This window comes from Cyprinodon tularosa, unplaced genomic scaffold (genome assembly GCF_016077235.1).
Source record: "Cyprinodon tularosa strain WSP-4 unplaced genomic scaffold, ASM1607723v1 ctg454, whole genome shotgun sequence".
NCBI classification, from domain to species: domain Eukaryota; kingdom Metazoa; phylum Chordata; class Actinopteri; order Cyprinodontiformes; family Cyprinodontidae; genus Cyprinodon; species Cyprinodon tularosa.
This window is the reverse complement of record NW_024039179.1, coordinates 187,905-212,550: the sequence shown is the minus strand read 5'-3', so window position 1 is coordinate 212,550 and position 24,646 is coordinate 187,905. Positions and strand designations below refer to the sequence as shown.

General features: G+C 37.6%; 1 protein-coding gene across 1 annotated transcript; it reads right to left on the bottom strand.

Moving 5' to 3' along the window:
- Positions 1-22,836, bottom strand: LOC119793534. The gene is made up of 5 exons (XM_038300736.1): positions 22,332-22,836; positions 18,789-18,956; positions 6,549-6,673; positions 1,787-4,955; positions 1-1,272 (listed from the first exon to the last, which is right to left on the bottom strand). The coding sequence occupies exons 1-5, from the start codon at positions 22,782-22,784 to the stop codon at positions 661-663; spliced, it is 4,527 nt and encodes a 1,508-aa protein (XP_038156664.1). The 5' UTR covers positions 22,785-22,836; the 3' UTR covers positions 1-660.
- Positions 22,837-24,646: the final 1,810 nt, after the last annotated feature.

Genomic DNA, 24,646 nt, shown 5'->3' with positions numbered 1-24,646 from the left:
TATATTACAATCTTTTTTTGTTTATTGCAAAACAGGCTTTTCAATGTTTCTGATTACGGTGTTCATCTCCCAAGTTTGTTCTTGGCTTTGGGCAAAGGCATTGTCCAAAAGCATTTAAATGTAAATGGTTTTGGTGTAAACAAAGAATAAATCAATAGACCTGAAGACACACTGTGAATGAATACAAAGTAGTCAAAAGCCATGATGTGTCAGATACATTTGTAGAACATCCTCTGTTCTGTTTCAAATTTTTATTGCAAAACTTTTTTTAAACATAGTCAGACAAGGATTTAGCGTGTAAAACTGTCACGATGTTTACAATCGAAAAGGCACGACTTACCACAGCTCAGAGGAGGAAAGTTTTTTTTTTTTTTTTGGAGACATTTCATTGTCAGAAAAGACAACTGGACTTTACAGCAATGCACAATTTCTATTTTATTCCAAACATACAATTTAATAAACCTTATTTATGCACCAAAATATAAACAGATCAATAAACCCAAATTTGCACGTGCAAACCAAACAATTTAACAAAATAAAATACGCTTATATAGAAATTGACAGGAATTTTAACATACTTTTTTAAAAGAAGTGTAAATGATAAACAAATCTCCTGTCCTCTGGTCTAAGATTTCAGTAACAAAAAAATCATGAACATCACTAGCTTGAGCTGTTGCGCTCTTTTACTGGTGTGCCAGTGCTACTTCTCCTGCTCTGAGCTGGCAGCTTGGTCCATTTGTCTTTTAATCCCTTAAAGTTATATAACCTCCCAAAGGATAAGTTAAAGGGAACCCTTGCTTCCTCCAGTTCCTGAACTGCTTGTTCAGACCTTATTGGAGCAGAGGCATGAGGGGAAACATGAGGCTGCAGGTTGGAGAGCATATGGAGATTGGCGGCCTGTGGCTTTGCCGTCTGGATTTGCGGTTGGTCGGGTTTTGAACGAATCTGTGCTGCAGGAGGTTGGCGAGGGGGGAATCGCGGCTGGCTCTGAGAGACTTGCTTTCGTCCTGGTACTGACCCAGCAGGAAGTGCTTTCAGAGGAGAGGGAGATCTGGACTGTGATCTACGAGGAGGTGGTTTGAGAGTTAATGCCTTGAGATTATTTTGAAGAAACGTGCTTTCTGTCTGGTTGAGATCACGTATCCCCGAACGACAGGCCCCCTGAGCTTGGGAGGCAGGGGAAGGTCTGGAGGAACTCAGTGGTCGGGAAGGGGAAGAACCTCTGCTGCCGGGCTGCTGACGTGGCTGAGATTTGGGTGAAGGATGAAGAGGCTGTAGAGAGACAGAAGATATATTTTTCTAAGACATAACAAAGGTAGACAGCAGTTTATTGAATAAAAATATAAGATATATCACTGGAAATATCCAGGCATGACAATATGACCACTGACAAGTAGAGTGAACAGCACTGATAATCTCTTTATATTGGCACTTTGGCTCATGAGTCATTTAGTCAGCAGGTGATATATTTGTCAAAGTTTATATGTTAAAATCAGGGGGAAAAAAGGCAAACTTGAGACTTTGAGTAAGTTTTGGTAGGACCAATAATCAGAATACAGAGGCTATAGCAGTTATCTCAATTTTACCCGATGGCTCCAGCCTCGGGTATTATGTCAGATTATTGTCTTTTTAAAGTTACCTATAATACCAAAAATCTAACAAAGCTTTAGAAACAAATTCATTATTTTTCAACATTGCTTTGATCAACATCTAGTGGGAATTTAAATATGCCATATGTCAAAAGAAACTATTGCCTCATCAGAAATTAAAATGTATCTGTTCCTACCTTCTGTCCTGTTGTCTCCTTGGTAGACTGCCTCCTTCTTGTCTCCATATTGCTTGGAGTTAGTGCAACCTGGTTCAGTGGCTTTTCCTTGCTCGCAGATGCTTTCTTTCCCTCGGACAAAACCCGTTGTGGTCTAAGTTCACCAGTGGACATCCGCTTTGGCTCTTTCTTCACTGATTCCATTTCTGTCATGCCTCCCTCAAGCAGTCTCCCAGAGGTCGTGCTGAGTTTTGAGGTCATTTCCTTTATATCAAAGTCTTGTTTTGAAGGCCCAGGAACTCTATTCAACTCCTTATTGTTGGTCCTCCCAACTCTCTGGTTTTCTTGTTCCTCCTTTTTGTTTGTGTTGCAACTTTGTACCTCATTTTTAGCCTCCTCTTTGCTATTCCTTTTATCTATGACCTTGGATTCTTTGCTGTGTACTTTTGTATCAACTACTGGGGTAGAAGGATCTCTACCAGTCCGAGCTGAAGTACTAGATTCAGTGCAAGTAGCACTCTGTCTTACACTGGCTAATGCCGCAGGATTAGAGCTCTTATCCAGGTTTACCTGACTGGTACCAACACTTAATGAAAAAGGACTTTCCAAAGATGTTGTGCTATGTTTCCTAATGATCCCATGGTTTTGAAATCTACTTGCATCAATAACAGATTCATGTGAAGGAGATTCAATACATTCAAAGTATTCTTCAGAGGTAGTAGAGAGAGTGGAGTCTTCTCTTGGTGAGAAGTAACCATCACACGTATCAGGTGTAGGTGTTCGTGGGTCTGGTGAGTTTGTTCGTGAATCTGTGGTGGGTAGATCTTTAGGAAACACTTTTGCTATTGGAGTCTCTACAACAGCTGTGGGCAACTGCAATTCTTGTTTGTTGGATTGCGCACTGAAATCTGTGACTTGCACATTGGAAAGGTTTAAACTAAGTGTTTTTCTGGAGGTATGCACACCCGGTTGTGCTTTGCAAGCTTGCTCTTGCAGGGTGTCATGCTTGTGTTTTTTCATGGAGTTTAAAATGATGTCCATTCCGTCTACTGATGGGACATGTGTTTGTTTAGGAGGCTGACTCAGTGCATGTGCAGAACTCTCTCTGTCATCACTGTGTTTTTCTTTGAGTGATAGGCAGTTTATTGGATTTGTTAAAGACTCCAAATCTTTTACATCGGTTTCTTGTAATGTAAAATTACTATATGATATTTTTTGAGGTTCATGACATCTTGCATGGTATGTTTGAGTGACATTTGTCTCTTTTGCACACTCTAAGTTAGTACAGATTTCATCTGAAGATCTGGTGTCTGTTATTGCTTTGGTTATGCAGTTAATGTTTGTCTTTGAATCAATATTTTCTGGTTTTATCTTTTTAATATTCAAGATGGTTGTGTTTGAATCATCTTGCATTGAAACATCGGACTGTGTTTCTAGGCTGGGGACGGACTGCTCTTCTGCTCTGCCGTTGTGTTTTCCTTCAGCTTCCTTATCCGTCGTCTTGTGGGAAGTGACAGTCTTTGTTTCATGTTTGGCATCCTTAGAAATATTTGAGTGCTTTGTGTGTTCTTGATCTCCTGTTTCACTAGCAATGTCCTTGTGCAGTACTGGGACACTCTCAAGAATTTGCACTGGGGATATTTGTACCAAACTTTCAAGAACCGACTCATCATTATCAATTTGTTGTTCTAAATTGATCTCAGATCTCTTGACAGCAGAGATCTCTGGTGTTGTCTTGCTATTGATGTTATCTTTTTTAGACAGCTGGTCAGTAAGAGATTTAGATTCTGGAGTAACAGAATTTGTAGAAGAAGATGTAGAGGACAAGAGTAAAGGCAATGCTGGAACAGATAAGGTAGAGGGAGACAGGGTGGAGGGTGAGGTGGTGGAGGGAAAAGTATAAGAAGAACTAGCTTTGGTTGTAAGTTTAGGTTTGGAAGGCAACACTTCAGACTGCATTGGAGAGACAGAATCGGTAGCAGCGCACTTGGGTTCATCAGGGTATTGGAGGTTGCAAGTCTTTTCAGAAGAGATTTTGGGTTTCATACTCACAGCATTAGTGTGTGAAACATGTGATACAACAGGCTCTTCTTCTGTGCCTTCTGTATTTAGGAGAGGTAGTTGGTGAAGGTGAGATTTCTGTGCAGTTTTTGACTCCTGGGTGTTTATTTGATCCACAGAATCATTTTGTGCTGGTAAAACAGTCACAGTGTCTGATTCTTGTACACATGTAGAGTCTTTGAAGGGCTCTGACAAAGTGGTTGTGGAGTGAATTTGAGTTTCATCTGAAGGTTGTTCATTTTTAGGTGCATGTGCTTCAACACTAGCTTGGGGTAGTGCGGGTGAACTAAGGTCCATTTGACATAAACCTGGAGTTGTGTTATTGTTTGAACTAAGTTTGTCCTCTGTTTGAAGAAGTTTAGTTTCATCCATTTTAGAATTTATATTTTGTTTATCAAAGGGTATTTTTTGTTCAGGAGCTATTTCTTTATTATTGCTGTCAACAAGACCTATGCTTTTCTGCTCTGGCTTTGCTTTATCTACCGACAAATTCTCAGTCTTAGTTTCACTTTGTGCAGTTTGTTTTCGGGGTCTTGCGACCTCTGGCAAAGTTTCCTGTGGCTTGCTGAATGGACTGCTAAACTTGATTGCTTGGCTTGTTTCAAACATCTCAGAGCGTTGCAGATGAACTTGAGTTGGTTTTTTAGAATCCCGAATATTGATGAACCCTATCACGTCGTTTGATGGATCCGGCTCTGGCCAGGTGGGAAGGTATGAGATCAATTGGGCTTTCTCTAGATTTATTAGTCCGGGATGGAGAGGAGGAGGATCCTGTTGGAGATCTCCATGTATTCTTTTTCGCTTCTTCTTATTTTTGGACTCTTCTGAGAGTTCAGGTTCTTTTGGACTATCATTGCCATTCAGGTCGACAGTAGTAGGGCTATTTAAAGCAACAAGGGCGTATTTGGGGTTGTAGAGTTTTCTAGTGATAGCAGGAGAAGGGGTGGGCAATGATTGAACCTGATGTCTAGTGTCTGGTTCAGGCTCTGGCTCTGTGAGGACTTGCCTAAGGTCAACAAAAGTAGAATTCATATACAAGAAGCGAAAAAGTTGATCGAATGCATCCACAGCCTGGCCCGTGATAACAGTGATGAGATTTCTGTCGAGCCGTGATGACGTCCATGTGAAACTAAACAGAAAAAAAGTCATCAAACAATAAATAGGTGTTAATATTCTTTTCAGTTAATTAATAATTGTTTTGAATCAAGCTAGTTTTAATCTAAGCAACCTTGCACTGAAACTGCCTGATTGTAAATGGTAAATAGTAACTGGCCTGTACTTATAAAGCTCTTTTTCAAGTCCGGACTTAAACGCTGGTGGTGGCAAGCTACATTGTTTTAAAGCAGAAAAAACATATCTTGTTCATGAAACTTACTATTACTATTACCATTGACTCTATTATTATCGTCACATGCCACAATGTGAAGAGACAAAATTTGCCAGATAATTTTTTCAGTTTTGTAAATACAGAGATTGGATGTAATATGTGAAATCTGATGTTTTATACAACAATGCACCAGACACACACCTACAGCTTATGTTAAAATGAGACTTCTGGGTTTTAGTCATGTTTGATTGCTCCAGTCTTATTTTCTATATGCTAAGCCTCCTGTGACATTAAACGTAAAACACATGACAAATCTTTTATTGATTTGGAAAAGTATTTTTTTATCTGCCTTAGTTTGTTGTTTTTTTTTTTGTAGTTGGGCTATTCATTATTCTAAGTGTTAAAATACAAGAATTGCACATAACTTTGTACTTTTCCAGTCTCTCTGATCAAATAGTTAATCAGATGTGATGTTACTCATGCTTGAGTAGACTTTTTTACCAAATATTCTTTGTCTGAGTAATTCCATGGATGGCTACGTTGTTACATTTCCTTGAGTAAAAACATGTTGAAATTGTGCTACTCTTACTTATGTAAAATTTCTGAGTACTTCACATTTGCCTAAATGTAAAAGTTTAGATATGGTCTTTTATTATTTTCTAGAATTAAAACCATCTGACTTGGTAAAAATTGAAAAGCTTCTCTTTAGTTTTTTTTTGGGGGGGGGGTTCCACTCTGCACACATATTTTAAGGGTCTGAGACACATTGATTTTGTTTTCCTTTAGGTATCTAATAATTTAATTTTGTGGTAATGATTATGGTTCCTATCTTTAAAAAAAATATCCATATGTAATCAAGCTTTTACTTCCTAACAAATGCTTTAAAATGTTGCTCCAACATTTCTGCACAGCTTTCTTTCCTTATGAGGCCCTATTTCTATACTTTCAAGTCAGGTCAAATTTAATCAGGCTTCCACCCCTTTTCAATCTATTTGTAATAATGGTAATGATGACCCAAAACTTGTCATGTCTCCGAAAATAAAGGTAGTTATACCTGTAATGTGGCTTATTGGAGTACCATCTATGTAAATGTTTAATCCATAATTGTACTGGACTCATTCAAATAAAGGAAATAGCACTTACTTGGCATTGTGATGCAATTTGAATTACAAGCTTGCCTTTTTCTGTGGTTGACACACATTTTGTGCAACACAGATGCCACACCCTTCCTGTTTAATATGATGGCTTTACATTCTTTGCTGTTAGCACTTGTATACAGCTGCTTGAACTGATGAACTTCTGATTTAAAGTAAGAAATATTCTTAAACAAATGATCTATCACCCCATCCTGAACCCCCTCCATCATACGCATGTAGTTAAGTAATGTTCACTGACCTGTATGACCCAGATACAGATTTGTCTCCATCAATGAACATGAACCGGTGCCCACTTTGCCCTTTGACCTTGGTGCAATGCCGGGTGTAAAACTCTGCGCCTGCTGTGCATCGTACACGAAGATGCTGAAATGCAAAAAAACAAAAAATAAACGGTTTCATCAGAACAATCATTTACTTTGGAGTTTTAACAATAACTCAAATAAAGGTGCAACATCCCTTTGTGAATCACTGTTATTTGCAAAAGTAAAAAGGAACAGTATTTATTATCATTTTAAATGTTTCACATTTAAATCTAGAACACAAGACCTATTTTGTTAGGATTTTAGAAGATAAACCAACAAAATAGTGCATACTTGTGAAGCAGAAGAGAAATTATTTCAAAAAGTGTAATGTGCACTAGTATTTAGTCAATACTGTGTAAAAACAATCCTCCAATTACAGGCTTTAGACATCTTTCAAAATTATTGCCAACAGTGCAGATTGATCTAAACTTCTGAATTGTACCTGTAGCTCTGTTATGTGTTGTTATTTTTCAGCTAGAAGTCAAACCACTCCAGTTTTCAATTTGTTTATTTTTTTGAACATTTTTTCTTCCAGTAGTGTCCCGCAGCATGATGCTATCGCCACCATGTTTCATTGAGGGTGAGGTGTGTTCAAAGGACCAGAGCTCCTTCTTTTACATGTTTTACTGGCTTGTGATAGACTCTGTAAGGAATTTTCTTAAATAATTACAGTCTTTCAAGGAAAGACTCATGAAGTGCAGTAGAAATCATTAAAGAAGATAGTATTCCCTCTGCAAACTCTTTCTCTATCCTCCTCTGTTGGGAACCATATGCAACTGTTGGGAAACTTTATCACTAAATTGACTTTTTTGTGCTGTGTCCTCCAGAAAGACAGCATACTCAACACATGCAGTAAAAATATTGTGTAACCACATATCTATAGTAGCAGAAGGATACTTGTAAAGCTTGTTTTACAGCAAATAAAATGTATTCTTCCATTTGGTTACACCCATAACTTTCTCCTTTAGTCTGGTTCTTCTCTAGGCAAACACAATCACTGAATCAACAGGCTCCAATACTTGGCCTTACTTTACTACCGGTTTATTAGAATAAGTAATCATAAAGACATCCCTACCATCAATATGCATATTCCCATTTATCAAAAATGTTAAGTTTAAGTGACCCTTTTGGACTTTCTTTCTCCATTACTTTACAATTATTTTTGGACAACCAACAATGAAAAGGAGTCTTACATTTTCCTTTTGTCTGCTGAGGTGCAACATTCTTCTTTATCTATCTAATACAGTGTTAACTCATCTGCTCCTCCACCCCTTCCTGTTTATCCGGCCCTCTAACTCAACTCCTGCTCATCACTTACAGCTTGCAGCAAAATCTCAATCTGTCACACTTGTCTTCCTCCTTCCTGCCAGACACCTTCTTTTCATTCAGGCGCCTAGTTTTCCTGCCGAGTTGTCACTTGTGGAGATTTGGCATTAACTCCTCTGTAATATTATACAGCTGCACTACACACACAATTTGCCACCAGAAAACTGCACTGGTGCAAACTTTATACATCTCCATAAAAATTATTAAAGGTTGTACCATTTTTGTTGGACGTTACAGGTTCTACTCCAACCGCTGCTCCCCAATAATTCAAAGTAGTACTGTACGACATGGAAACCTAAGGATTCCAGTGCTATATAGGCAGAACCTAATATAACTCAATATTTTTTTTATGCATCACCAGATTTCCTGAAATCAGATGAACTATATAGAAACATTTGTGTTAATACCAAGATTAAGTTCTCCATTTGATCCTCGGAATATTGTTTTGAACATGAAGGGAGCCCTGATTAGCAGTTGTGAGAGGAAAGCCTACCATCATACACTCCATAATTACAATGAAGAAACATGATTATCATTATTCTCTGAAAACCAGTTAGGTCTTTACCAATTATCAAGACAGTAATCAGGCAACGCTGCGCATGTTCCTGATTACTGCCGAACCTGTTGAATCAGAAGTCCCTTAAGTTAAGCAAATTAAAACTCAAGAACAAATAAGAAAAAAAGTTGATAACATTTATTAGTCTGCAAAAAAAGTAAAAAATCTATTTGTTCAGCTGTGGGACTCCAGGAGACCATATTTAACTCAGAAGTCACAAAAAAACTCTGAACACTTAAAGCGCTGAAGGGCTCACCTGCCTCAGTGAAGGTCAGTATTCATGAATTAAAAAAACCAGAGGAGCACAGATTGACTGTAAACACAGTTATTATGTTTTAAACTTATACACATAGAATTAACCTTGCTTGGATAGTTTTTTTTTTCTCTTTCTAAATAGACTCAACAATTAAAAACTGCATTTTGTGTTTTTACAGTTTCTTTGTTAAATCATCTGAAACCTGTTTCATTATATTTAACACCGAGTGCAATAACTATATAAAGAAATATAAATATCCATCTATATAAATACCCATGTAAACACCCTGTGCAATAACCCTGCATAATGATCCTACGAGTGAAAAGAACAAAGCTTGTATATGTGGAGGTACTGTGTATATTGTATATATAGCCCAAGAAACTTTTTCATCCTTTGGTACATTCTTCTGCTCTGAGTATTTGAGCTGATGTAATGAGTAAATTTCTCCACTGTGAGATCAATAAAGGCAATCAATCAATCAAACATTACATTTTTTTTGTTTGTTTTTTTGCGAAGGTAACTTAATTACACAGAAACCTGTATATTGATTAATCTTTAAAAAAATGATGTGGATCTTTCTTTATATTTAGAATGATTCCATTTAAAAAAAAAAAAACAGTGATATAAGACAACCTCATGTCTTAGATCATCTTAGGATTGTCAACAGTTTAATCATCCCTGAGTTGAAGGAATGTGATTTATATAACAGTTCCCCTCCATCACTTGACAGCAAAAAAATGTGTCATGCTCTGTCAAAATGTAACTTTTACAATCCTAATTATGAGATGAAAGGTCACAAGTATGACTAAAAGTCATCATTTCAAATTTTCAAAGTATTACTTTGAGAATACATGCAAAATTATTAGATAAAAAGTAATAGTTTTGACTTTAAAAGTCAAAATGAAAAAATAAAATAAAAATGATATTAAGAGGAAAAAGTCTTTATTAAATGTAATTGTTTTCATGTGATGCAAATTAGTATTTATGATATACAAAGCGATAATTTATAACTAAATTATAACTTTATGCCTCTTAATTATGACTTTAGCCACATTATAATCATATCTAAACTTACAATGACTTTGCATCTCATAATTCCATATGCATTATAGTTATTATATAATAATCATTTTTAGTTCCATAATCATGATTTTAAAAGTCAAAGTTATGATTAAACCTTGTAACTTGAGTCAACATTAAAACGTCATTTTAATTTAATTTCTCTGAGGTTTTTTTTAGGTTTTTTTTATACCTCTGGTGATTGATGTTGTGCAGCTGAAATAATTTTTCCCAATATCTTTTCATTTTTTGGATATCTGTTTTGATGCATGACCATAGAATCCATAGAAAGTTGTTTTCTACACTAGAAAGCAGCTCATTAACATGTAAAAAGCTTAAATAATACTTTTGCAAGTGCCAGCTGAGTTGAAAAGGAGGCACCAAGGATGGAGAGATGGAGCGAAGGGAAGAGAGAAAGAATGAGAAAAAGAAGCCCTCTTTTCCATCAATCATTATGGGAATTCTGAGAAGTTAAAAGTTCCAGCCCTTGCAAAAATCTAGCCAGAATGTTGTATTATGTGTTTAACTGAAAGATGGAAACAGGACCATATCCCTGAATCCAGTGTTTTGTCTGCCAGGCTTTCTGACCATACGAGCAGAAAGATATTTATTGAAGGCTGGGAAGCTTAGGGGAGGTGGGTTGGAAAAGTTACAGTGAAATTCCATCTCTGCAGCCCTGATGCTGAACTACTGCCAGGTAGTTTTTGTCCATATTATTTACCCAGATAATTCACCAGTGTTGTTTTGGAAACGTTTTACATTCCACCTGCTGCTGTTGACGACACTACGTGCAACATCATCATTTTATGTTGTTGCTAAGCTACAGCCACAACAGCCAAATGCATTTGTGGCAGTAAATCTGATTCTAATCAGACCTCACCCTCTGTTATACTTTCAATGTTACCAGTTTTATAGCTGCTGTATCAGAGAAAAGAAAACTTTCAACTTGTGTTATGTAAATTTAAAGGACTCATCTGTAGAACAAGACCCTCCTCTGGGGGATATCCGATCACAATCTTGTTTTTCTCTGTTAAGAAGATGGTCACAGAAAGCAGACACAACACTTCCAAGTTGTGTTGAGGACAAAGACCGGCATACTGTGTCGGTTACATAGAGGGGACATCAGTGCAATGACTGAGTGTGTTACTGCCTATATAAACTTCTGTGTAGATAACACCGTCCCAACAGTAGCTGTGTTTCCATTCAACTAAAATTCTAATTTTAAGTGAAGTTTTAAAAGTTCGAAGAAAAGGAAATGCAAACTTTGTTTCCATTTGGTTTGAAGCAAATTAAGCAAGCACTGCAAAGGCATCCTACATTGTCATCCATATTACATTATCACACATGGCTGTAGTAAACAGGAAGCAGAGCATTGACCACAGATCAGTAAGGGAGGAAGATTTTAATGAATGTGTTGTTCTTATGTCGACATCAGCAAGTAATCGCATGTTGTTTCCACCACTGTCTATGTGCAAAACAGGAACATCTGGGAAGACGCCGGCAGAAGAACAGCTGATCAGACAATTGAGTAAAGGTTTGCTACGTCAGAACTGTTTTGAAAAAAAAAAAGTGTTTCCATCTTCTGTTTTGTGCATCAACCCTTTTTTGCAAAAAGCACCTCAGCTCACAAATTTTATTCAAACTTTGCCTGACCATTGAGCTTTTCTGATGCAACACTTCAAAAGGCACATTAGAAAAGCTGATGGAAGCGCACCTAGTATGATGCTATCCCAATAAAAACTATAGATCAGACCACCAGTGATCTGAAGGTACCACTAAACAAGAAGAAAACAGCATTTAGTAAGGGATATATTGAGGAGTATACAAAAGCAACTTAGAAAAAACTTAGAAATTAAAACATAAAGCTGGCTTCTTGGTTTTACAGAGCTGTGCACTCTGAAGCAATATGCTAGGAAGCTGGAGAGAAAATGGCGCTCTACATGCCAACGGAAATCCTACCTAGTCTGGAAAAACCATTGAGTGCTGTATAAGAGGACCCTTCGTAAAGCAAGAGGAGCATATTTCTCCTCATTGATAGAGGAAAATAAGAATAATTCTAGATTTCTTTTGTAATACAGTTTCCAAATTCATCCAGAGCAATAGCTCTGTTCAACCGTCCATTCCCCTTGCTCTTAGCAGTAATGATTTTTTGGGATTCTTTATAAATAAGGTTGATTTGATTAAAAATAAGATCACTGGCACTCCCCTAAATATGACTGGTTTATCTCTGTATGTAAGGTGAAGCACCATCTGAGGTAACTATAGAATCTGAACCCCAGTCAACCTCGGCAGAAAGCCGCTCAGGCAGAAATCCTGGTTCTGCTGGAAGTTTTCTACCAGTTAAAGGTAGTTTTCCTCTCCACTGTCGCTACGTGCATAATTGGTGTTAGGGATTGTTGTCAAGTTTATGCAATTAGCCTGTTTTCCTTAGACAGAAAACTTTGAACCAACCTGACTGTATGATGTGTTTAAAATTTCCCTGGAATGTGCCTCGGGATAACATGTGTTTTGAATTGGGGCGATATAAATAAACTGAATTGAATTTAACATACTTCAGGACAATTCTTACTTTGTCACACACTCCAGAAGCCTCATGTTGAGGCATCACGAACTGCCTGGACTAAAAATTACCTGAATAACAAGCCACAGTTTGTTAGACTAAAGAGTCATGTGTCCACCCAGGTAGTCAGCAGCACAAGGGCACTACAGGGGATGGTACTCTCACTATTAATTTTTATAAAAATTAATGTTCTTACTGGAAGTAGGATGAGTACAGAGTATACTATGTACAACTTTGACTTAGAATCCTGACATCGGCAGAAATACTGGGGGGATGAAAATGCAGTCATTGGGTTCATCAGATATGGACAAGAAGCTGAGAAAGGATCTAATAAACCCCTTTGTGGCAACGAAACAGTCATCTGTGGTCCGGCGTATAAAGAGAGTCTGCACAGAAAAAACATGTGCAGTAATGTCTAACACAAAACTCAGGATGTATAAAAGAACAATAATGCTGAAAGTGTGGGGCAATCCATGCATACTTTTGACCTGCTATGAGAATTTGCAGCAGACACCTATTCTTTTTATATCTGCAATAATAGTGCTAAAAAGAACTAAAGTTCACCAAATGTTCATGTAATTTAAACAGAACAGAATGTCCCACAATGGGCAAATTTTGGTGTTTACAGCAGCAAAACGATTATAGAAAAAATGGTCACACAAATGTGGACCTTAGAAAAATCTACACTATATTGCCAAAAGTATTTGCTCACCTGCCTTGACTCACATATGAGCTTAAGTGACATCCCGTTCCTAATCCATAGGGTTCAATATGACGTCGGTCCACCCTTTGCAGCTAGAACAGCTTCAACTCTTCTGGGAAGGCTGTCCACAAGGTTTAGGAGTGTGTTTATGGGAATTTTTGACCATTCTTCCAGAAGCGCATTTGTGAGGTCGCACACTGATGTTGGACGAGAAGGCCTGGCTCTCAGTCTCCGCTCTAATTCATCCCAAAGGTGTTCTATCGGGTTGAGGTCAGGACTCTGTGCAGGCCAGTCAAGTTCATCCACACCAGACTCTGTCATCCATGTCTTTATGGACCTTGCTTTGTGCACTGGTGCACAGTCATGCTGGAAGAGGAAGGGGCCAGCTCCAAACTGTTCCCACAAAGTTGGGAGCATGGAATTGTCCAAAATGTCTTGGTATGCTGAAGCATTCAGAGTTCCTTTCACTGGAACTAAGGGGCCAAGCCCAGCTCCTGAAAAACAACCTCACACCATAATCCCCCCTCCACCAAACTTTACACTTGGCACAATGCAGTCAGACAAGTACCGTTCTCCTGGCAACCGCCAAACCCAGACCCGTCCATCAGATTGCCAGATGGAGAAGCGCGATTCGTCACTCCAGAGAACGCGTCTCCACTGCTCTAGAGTCCAGTGGCGGCGTGCTTTACACCACCGCATCCGACGCTTTGCATTGCACTTGGTGATGTATGGCTTGGATGCAGCTGCTCGACCATGGAAACCCATTCCATGAAGCTCTCTGCGCACTGTTCTTGAGCTAATCTGAAGGCCACATGAAGTTTGGAGGTCTGTAGTGATTGACTCTGCAGAAAGTTGGCGACCTCTTCGCACTATGCGCGTCAGCATCCGCTGACCCCGCTCCGTCAGTTTACGTGGCCTACCACTTCGTGGCTGAGTTGCTGTCGTTCCCAAACACTTCCATTTTCTTATAATACAGCTGACAGTTGACTGTGGAATATTTAGGAGCGAGGAAATTTCACGACTGGATTTGTTGCACAGGTGGCATCCTATCACAGTTCCACGCTGGAATTCACTGAGCTCCTGAGAGCGACCCATTCTTTCACAAATGTTTGTAAAAACAGTCTGCATGCCTAGGTGCTTGAATTTATACACCTGTGGCCATGGAAGTGATTGGAACACCTGATTCCAATAATTTGGATGGGTGAGCAAATACTTTTGGCAATATAGTGTATAAGAATAACATACTAGTGAAGAATTAAAAAATAAACAAATAAAATACTGTACTGTAAAGATTTTTAACAACATGAAATGGAGCACCTGGAGAATAAATAACCATCATACAGCTGCTGACATTTTTACAGTGATTGATATGGATAGTATGGATAACATCTGATGTTTTTTCATGAGTTTGAACTTTTATGGTTTAAATTTGAACAATGAGAGTGAATAATTTATCTTCATAAAAAATCTTAATACACTAAAAAAAATGATGGAAACAGTCTCATTGGGTTTTAAACTGTAAATATTCCTCCATCTAGGTCATGTAAACACACATAGCTCTATGCGCCAAGGAGCATAAAAATCCAGGTTTATTCTCAAAGGTAAACTTCTATTCTGACATTAAATCAGCTGTGATGGTTATTCAGGCAGACGACATGCAGATAATCACACATGTCCATAAATAGCTGCTGAAAGGCATGCGTAATTGTACAAGCAAGTCAGCTTCGGTCTTGCTGGAAAACATCAACAATGGAAGAATATGATACATGATGCCCTTCTGGAACATGATGATTGATGGGTTATCAGCTGGTTTAGATTGTCAAATGCAGAGTGGCACTATTTAGCTTTACCTGTTCAAGATCTAACTAATCCTCTGTGCAACAGCAGCATTTATTAGAAGGCACTGATTTTCAGGTTGGGTATTTAAATGCCAACCCCAAGTCATCCCCATGATGGCTGAATCTGTTTGTTATATTACAGAAAGTTGCTTAAAAATTAGCTGAAATTGACACACGTCAAATGACAATTTGAATCGAGAAGCCAATTTCAAAATGGAAACAGAGCTATAAATGCATTTATGCTGCTATAAGACAGGATATGTCCCAACTGCTTTTATAAATTTAGAGCATTTTTTAGCAAAGCTGTAATACACAGGCACTCCTTCGTTCTCTGACCACCTCCAGTAGGCAATTATGGAGACGTGCCTTGCCCAAGGGCAAAACAAGCATCCAAGCTGGAGATAAAAAAAAGACTCTTGGGTTGCGGGGTGAAATCCTGCATCCTACACAGCTGACTCACATGGCAAGAGACTCCTTTCCTTATTCATAATAAAGTAGAGTTTACTCTGTAAATCCGTCTCCTAATGTTATGTCTTTTATTTACTTAGATAAAATTTAGAATAAAATATTCCCTATTTAAAAACATCCTCCATTTAGATATAGTTTTTAGAATAATTTTCAGATTCATGGATATTTGGTAGATTTGTTGCTTCATCCTTACAGGAGTGTCACTGTATGACTAGAGATGAGAAAAGAATTAAAACCATTTTTAAAAAGATTAAATGACTTTTTCCCAACGGTATCATTAAAGAAAAAAAGCCAAAGAGTAGACTCCCCTAACACAGAGACGTCTTGCTGTGTATGTTTTGACTAATTTAAAAAGTAGGGCAACTTCAGGCTAAAAGAACTCGGTGCAGATGTAGTAATGTGGGCAGGACTTGCAATTGGCATCTCACACTTAAGAAGAAAGCAAGAACTGAGACATCCTGGAGAGAAATAGCAGAAAGCAAAATCTTCTTTATTTTTGAATGAAGGGAAATGCAATGATGATGAAACGGAGAGAAAACGTTGCTCAGCTAAAATGTCTGCATTCATTTAACAGCTTTCCAAACACAAGTTTATGTTTACAAACTAGAAACTCGAATGACAGAGAAGCGATTCCTGCTGTTTTGTTAACAAGTTGCACCCAGATAGTTCCCAGAGTATGTTAAGCTGTTACTTTTATACATCATTTCAGCTGACTGGCAAACTGGCAAGTAAATGATTATAGTAATGAGCTGAATATCTGTATTTGAAAAGTTTCTGGTGCAGTATAAAACCGTATTTTCATTCAAATCTTTCAAGTCAGATTTTATTTAAAGTAGTAATTTAAAATATTACTGAGTCATGGTGCTCTTCATTGATGTAAGAAATGTATATGCGGTATATCATATATGCTAAATGCAGTTCTACAGTTAGCAGATGCTCTTTGAGCTTGATTTTAAACAACTGTGACTTATCCAAAAAATAATTAATTTCACCTTACTGGTTGGACTTTGACCTGGGGACTTCCAGAGAATCAGTCAGCAGAAAAAAAACATAAAACATAGAAAAACACAGAGGGAGAAGCAAAAGTCTTCATATATTTGTTATTAATACTCTAATACTAAGATTGGGTAATATATACTGATTATATCGATTACGGAAAATTTTTGCTGAGATTACAAATTTGGAATATCTGCATTTTATATTTTTTTTCAAATGCATTTCTTAGGTTTCCATAGTTTAGGGTCATCATCAGTTTGCCACTTTTTGTTCGTAGATTTATAATCTTAACAGGTCTCTGTAAAATACCACTAGCTGTAAAAAGCTACATGTCATATTTTTCATTGTTTACAGTAGCAGGGTCAGCCGACTGGTTTACAAGCAGCTTAGATTAATTTAGACTTTGACTTCAGTTCAACCCACATAAGGAATGTTTGAAATAACAGCTATTTTTTTTGTCATTTTATTTTTTTGTTTGTTTTTTTGTTTTTGTTTATCATAATACTAAAGGGTGGGGATCATTTAATAGGTATTAAGAAATCAAGATTTTATTTTATAACCACATTCTCTAGCTGTTGTTTACATAATCTGACTAAAGCAACGTGAGGGCACTTAAATCCTTTACTTGTGTTGTCAAAACAAGCTATAAAACATGCTGCGGGAAAAATAAGAAAGCCTTAAGAAAAATAAATATTTTATTGTTGTTGCATAATCTAATATCAAATGAATGTATTCCATCCTTTACTTTAACTCATCCTGGAGGTTTTCCTGATGATATAGATCTGGTAATATACAGACCTAAAAGAAGCTTGATTAATCATTTGCTGAACCATTTCTATATAGATGTAGATATAAGTTTAACATCACCAGCCCCCTAAAAGTCTGAGTGATGATACATTCTCTAGTCTCTGCTAGAAGCCATTGTAATTCCTCTGTGTTGCTATTACCTCTGGCAAGGAGGTTGCTTTTTTAGAGAGTCTGTCTCTCTTTGTACAGGATCATTTGAAAAGTTATAAAATAGATTTTAATGAATTTTTTTTACAACGGTGCACCTAAGTCCAAGTAAAAAAATCCAATAATTTTGGTGATGATCCACATCATAATCCAGATGGAGGAATTTCTTAAAGGATTCTTTAACATTTGGCAACAAGCAGTTCACCCCTAAACCAGAGAGTGGCAGCAGTGGTTATTGAAAGCTTTAGCATCGGACTCAGAGAAGTCCAGAAGTATTACTCTGAAGACAAAAGCAAAGGTGATCAAATAAGAAAGCAGAGTGAATAAAGAAGGTGAAGGCAGAACATTTGGTAATGATCCAGATCCTGTTCCCATTTTAGCTATAGGATGTAATTCAAAATATGGGGTAACATTTGCTGCTTGACGGAAGTCTGTCCTCTTCGAGTGCTTTTCTAGTTAGAGTTGATCCCCCCAATATGAATCAGCTTTCTTTAGGAGACTAGCAATACCACAGCACCACAGATCACCTGCTGTGCTTCACACCTGGGAAGAGGTTCTTTCCCAACTCTACATGGATGTGTAGAAAAGCTAAATCTCTGTGTAATTTGACCCAAGCAAGCAGATTTAATAAGCATTCTAGCAGCATTTGGAAAACCCCAGTTGTACCTTTATAATAGTAGGACTATAAAATCCACCACTGTTTTGACTTACTTATTAAACATATCCCCACTAATATACCTGTTAGTATCTTAGATAGCGAATCTTAGTGACCCCAGGGATTCCAAACTAGCATCCGATTGAAAACTGCCCTAATTCTCAAAAGTTTTTTTATATTATTAATTTAAGAATTTTGTTAATTTAAGTCATTGAAATGTTCTCAGAATCCTAAAAGCTGCTGATAGAAGAGGCATCAGTGGACTATAATCTTCAATGAACAATTTCATTCAATTTAAAAAGGTTCTTTTTTTTTTAGGACGATATTATGCTGCAGCAAAAAACATATGAATTTATTCTAAGCACATCTGTCCCAGTACATTTATCAGATGGAGCCTATTATATTTCCCACTAACTTTTACACGTCTTCATATTACCATAACCTGTTTAATGCGTTATATTATTGAAGCAACTGTCATGACACCTAAGATGAACACACCCTCTTTGAACACACACAGTTTCAGCCAAATAAGACAACGTCTTATTATTTATTGGAACGAGGGTGTGTGTGTGTTTATGATCCAGTGTGAGAAAGAAACCAGCAGAAACAACAGTGAGATAAGTCTCATAATATGAAACACTTTATTGAAGCCTTGACGTTAAAAGCTGTGAGACTGCCAAACCAAACTGACACACCTATCTCATAATTTATACTTTTCTCCCAGTTCCTAATAAGTTGCAAATTTCTTAATCATCCGTTTGATGCAAGTCTCTCTCAAAGAGCGCGGTGAGGTACAGCAGCTTACCTTGAGGTGCCCAGCATGCATGTTGGCCCTCCGACACATTGACAGGAAATGAGGTAGCATTGTGCGTTCCAGCAGGATGTAAACAGACACCCTCCTTTTAAACCCGGCGTCTAGCAGGTCTTTGAAGATGTCGATGTCAGTGAAGACATCCATCACCACTGCTATCACCTGGAAATGCAAACGAATGGGCGTGCAACTGTTAAAACCCACCCATGGGTAATCTTACATCATGTGCACCAACTGCTCAAGCACTAAATTATGCATTTATAGTATCAAAGCCCACTTTGGAGCATTCTCAGAAATAAGCAGGTTTAAAACCTTACTACTCTCATACATCCAGCACAGTAAATTAAGATGTTAAAAAAATCAGCTGAATATGATTAGTAAGCAATTTTAAAAATCTTATATTATTAAAAGGATTGTCCACTTTCAAAAATGCAGATAAATTGACCCAGAATGCATTATTCAAATAATTTGTCATAGAGAACAGCTTCGTTGAAATAAAACAAGTCATAAACTGTGAGGCCTTGGATGAGTCAGCTGCATGAGCTTACACAAGCACACAATGATACACATGACTGTGCTCTGCTCATGCAAATAGTCTGTATGACATGCATGCTTTAATGTCGCGGAAACAGTTTTAGACTGAAGCTCCTCTTTGATAAAGCGGTTTAATCAAACTGCATTTAACTTCCGACTGTAGGTTAGTCTGCAGTGCACTTTGGACTTTGATGCCTGGTTTCATGTGACAGCTGCAGTCATTTATGTTGCTGTGTTCCATTTTGAAGGTTGGGAACCTGGTTTTCCTTATAGTCTTTCTATGAAAGTAGACAAAAGAACAATGTTCCTAAATAAAAAATCAGACGGAATAGTTTGGTCAAACAGAGACTGGATATGCTAACAACTGTATAACCAAGTTTATTAAGAAAACAAAAAAGATACATTTTGTCTTTCACACACTGAAAAACTAAATAGCATAGAATAGAAAATCCCTTTATTGTACCAAAACTGGGAGATTGTGTAAACTAGATGTCTCAATTTTAAGTAGATGAAAGAAGATTGAATAAACCAGTCTTTGATGTAAAACATTTATAACCAAAGGACATTTTATTCCTGATAGTTTCAAAGCTGCCATGCTGCGATCTAATGTGTTAATGTGTCATATGGAGGACCAATTCTGCCATAATTAAAAATACATAAGGACTTAATAATACAAAATTGTTTGAAAAAGTAGCTAATAATATGAATTTGTCTTCCTTTAAATGCGACAAAATAATAAAAATTAGATATTTCTTCAACAACTGATTAATATTTATCTAAAATATATATATATCTTAACTTCCACTTTTATTTTTACTTTTCTTCTTCCTTTTACTCCGACTTATTTTTAACCCACTTATTTTCTCTTACATGTTTTTCGTCTTTATTTCATTTTTGTGCATGCCAATGGGTTATTTATTTATTTATTTATTGGCACACAAATTTATATTATTAGCTTCTTTTTCAAGCAATCTTATATTATTAAGTCCTTCATTTTTTTTCTGTATGTATTTTTAATTATGGCAGAGTTAGTCCTCCATATTCCTAAAGCCCGAAAAGCCAATGCAAATGCATTTTTTTTGCATATTAACAAAAAGATGGTTAACTTGCATACTGTGATTCACACATATGCATAAGAATCATCATGGTGTTTAATTATATTTTCCTTCATTCTCCACATCATTGTAGGGAAGTATTAACTTTCCCATATTTAAAGCCTTAATATGGTAGCAAAAACATTTTGGGGAACAACTGACAACTCATGCTATGTTCAGACCGCACGCAGCAGAAGCAGCATGCTGCTTTATTTTAGATGCTTGTCCACATTAAGGACAGATGTCCAGTATAGTGTGTCCAGGTGTGTCTGATGCTTCTGCTGCTGCTGTGTTCAAGAAAGTGGCTTTGCTATATTTGCTGTTTTAAGTGGGTAAAACATAGTTTTAATATGTTTTTAAGTGAGAGAGTCCACTAGAAAACTTCAACTGTCCAGTCAGTTCAAGATCACAATCCTGTCTTCAAATGTTATTTTGATGTCGCAGCTGCTCAGATGGTGCTCTGTCACTGGGAATCCCATTCAACTGGAAAGCTTCTAGCTCGGTCGCTTCTTTGCGGTTTTCCGCTACTGTTCGCGGCTGGAAGGCGTTTTTTCATGTACATTATCCAAACTGCAGGCACCAGAATAATAAAATCTAACATATTTTGCTGGCATGTTTCGACATTTAAGTTAATTTAGGCATTAATAAACTGTTTCAGAGGAGTGATCATAGCGATCTGCATCAGCAGCGCTGTGTCTGTCTCCCTGCCAGCTCCCGGATCAGCTTCTCTGATTGGATTGATGTAGCGCAAAGAGCAGCAAAAGTTCAATTTTTCCAACTCCAGCAGCTGCTGCTTCCAAAGCATCATGCACCTCAGATGCTCAGAATCTCATGACATGCTGCTTCAGCGGCTCAGACACACTGCAGGACCTTTTGCTGCACCTTGATGCGTGTCGACCATTGACTTTGCATGTAAATTAGCTGCTTCTGCAGCTTGCGGTCTGAATGTAGCTTCATGCTATGTTCAGACCAAAAGCATCTAAGCATCTGACGCGCTGCAAACGCACCTGCTGCTGGAGTTAAAAAAATAGAACTTTTGCTGCTCGACAAGCCACATCAACCAATCAGAGAAGCTGATCTGGGAGCTGGCAGGGAGACAGACATAGTGCTCCTGATGCATATCACTATGATCAGTCCTCTAAAACAGTTTATTAACGCCTAAAGGAACTTAAATTGTCTAAATCTGCTGGCAAAACATGTTCACTTTTATTATCCTGGTGACTGAAGTTTGGATTCCAGACATGAAAAACGCCATCCAGCCGACGCGGCTGTTATAGAGGTGACCGGGCCAGAGGCTGCTGTTGAACGGGATTCCTACTGACAGCGCTCCTCCCGTATGTTGGGGTCTGAGCGGCTCCGAAAGCGAAATAACATTTGAATGCAGGATGGTAATCTGGATTAACTGACTGCACAGATTAAGTTTTAATGTGGACTTTCTCACTTAAAAACATATTAAAACTACTTTATTCCCACTGATCACACCAAATATAGCTGCCATTGTTACAGACAAAGAAAGGATAGGGTAGCTGAGCCCAATGCGCATCAGATCCACTTTTACCACCATGCAGCTGAAGCAGCTTTGCATCAGAACCCAACTTGTACAAGCATCAAAAATGAAGCAGCATGCACGTTTTTGCTGCTTCTGCTGCTTTTGGTGTGAACATAGCATCAGGGTTTCATTTTTTTTTATTTTTTTTTTTGCCTAGTCACACCCTCAGGTCATGCGCCCTGGGCAAAGAGCCACATGACCCATATAATAAAACGGCTCTTCTTTACAGAGCAGGCGTGTGTAAATATATGTTATATGCAATAAAACAATTAAATTAATAAGAAAAAAATATTATTATCTTTTAATCCATCTATTTGCTGACGTGTTTCAAAAGTTTAAGAGTGACAGTAAAGCTCTTACCTTCTGCGCCTGTGCAATCATCTTTCTGATCACCTCTTTAACGTGAGCCTGACCCTCCATGGGAGGCTGCGTGTACACGCAGGTCCGTGTCACCCCCCTGTAGGACTCGCTGTCCGGCCAACCCATGTCCATCTGCGGGATGGAGATGTCTGAGACCTCCGGCCAGTACTCCAGCGACAGCCGCTCCTGCTCGTCCTCTGCCTCCCCGGAGAAAAGCTCCGTGTCCGGGTCATAGGGCTCCAAAGCGGCGGTCAGAGCCTCCTGCTCCAGGTCGGAGAGGAAACCCCGCAGGGCGCGAGACTCCAGGTACTTCAGGAAAGCCTCGCGACCATCCCGGAGGAGAACTTCGAGCGCGAGACGCTGCTCCTCACAGTAGAAGAACTCTGCTTTGGACTCATGGATCCGCGGGTTTACATGGTTCTCATCCATGCACTGGATCTGGGATAGAGCCATTGCTTTAATCCCAAAATAACAGAAACGGTTCTAAAAAAAAAAAAAAAAAAAAAAAAAAAAAAAAAAAAAAAAAAAAAAACTTTAAAGTCCAGAGTTCTTCTACTCGTCAGACTTTTTGTAAAGTTCTCCAAAGCATCCTTGGCATTTAGGGATTAGGTCATGTCAGAACATGCAAACATATTCGGTCCTTCCTTAAAGTAATACGTTTTAACACTCGGCCATTAATTTTACAGAAAGCAGAAGTCACCCAGCTGATAGTGAGAGTGACAGGTCTCCCTGGCTGACAGGACAGGTGTCACACCAACAGGTATGATGGACCCGCCCACATGTGACGACAGCCTTTCCAAGCAGCAGCTTGTCTCGCAAACTTTGGATGGCATTAAAAAACTTTCCTCAGCCTCGTTAAATCATTTGCTGCAAGCGCATGTTAAATATGTATTACCTGTTCTATCATGTTTTTTCTAGGATTTTGCGGCAAAAGATTTCTGCCCCAAACTATGGAGGACAAATCCTTTCATAATTAAAATTACATACAGAAATAAATAACATAGACAAAAATATTATAACATGAACATAAATAAATACTTAAAGAAATAAGTAATAAATAAATAAAGTTGTAGATTATAATGGACAATAAATAATGTAATTATTACAAAGGCAAATTAACAAAGAAGCTAATTAAAAGATATATATATATATATTTATGTCTCACTGTACAATTTAATTTCTATCTACATTTATTTGTTTATTGCATTTTTGGGGGGCAATTCATTGTAAGCTTTTTTTTTTTCTTTTTTTTTTGAGCATTTATTTATTTCTGTATTTATTTTTAATTATGGCAGGATTGGTCCTCCATACAACCACCTCATAAAATAACGAAATGAAAACAGCAATTTTTTTTTTTTTTTTTTTTTTTTTTTTTATATATATATATATAGAAAAACCCCTAACAGGGATAATCATAACCTTAGGGGATTTACTGTATTTTTTTCAGTAACCATAATAAGATAATTTAGAACCCCAAACACGATATTTAAAATCTATTAGTTTAATTGTTATAACTACTCATCATCTTACATTAACTCAATCTAGAACCACAAATGTGATCATTAAAATTTTATTGTGGTTTAATTTGCCCAACCCATCTTTCTAAAGCTAGGAGTAACAGCCAGGTATTTGCAAAGATGGCTGCCAAATAAAACAAACAACCTCTGATTTATTGTTCAATGAAGCTGTAAAAAAAATTACTTCACATAATTGTTGCTGGAATACCTTAGATAAAAAACAAATGATAGAGACACAATAGGATTTTTAGTATTATTATTATTATTATTTGTTCAAGTTAGGCCTAAAGCCATGCAGCTGAGTTAATTAAATGATAAAAAGAAAATCCTGATTGCACAACAGAAAGAGGATTTCTACAAGTTACAGTTTGTAAGTATGGAATTTTAGTATTTTCTAGATCTGGATAGGTATAGCAAATAATAAGAGGATCATCCATCCATCCTGCAGAATGAAGTAGATCAGAGAGGGAGGTTTCAATCCAGCTTGGAGGCGAAGGGCTTTGTAGTGTCCAGGGGATTAGTGTTGTACAGTGGCAGGTGAGCAGGAGAGCATGAAGGGAGAAGATGCAGATATAGAGGAGCTGAAAGTGATTGAATTGAAAATAAAGGATAATCCAAGAGCTTCTTGCAGAATAGAACTTGAACAAACAGATGCTTGAGGAGTTTGCAGTAGGATCAGATGTGTCTTTTCTCCTGATCTTTTTATATTTGCAAACACCTCTTTAATTTAGAGATTGACCATCGGCTTGCCAACATTTCTCTATCTGTTTTGGCCTATAGGTCCATGTGTTGACCCTT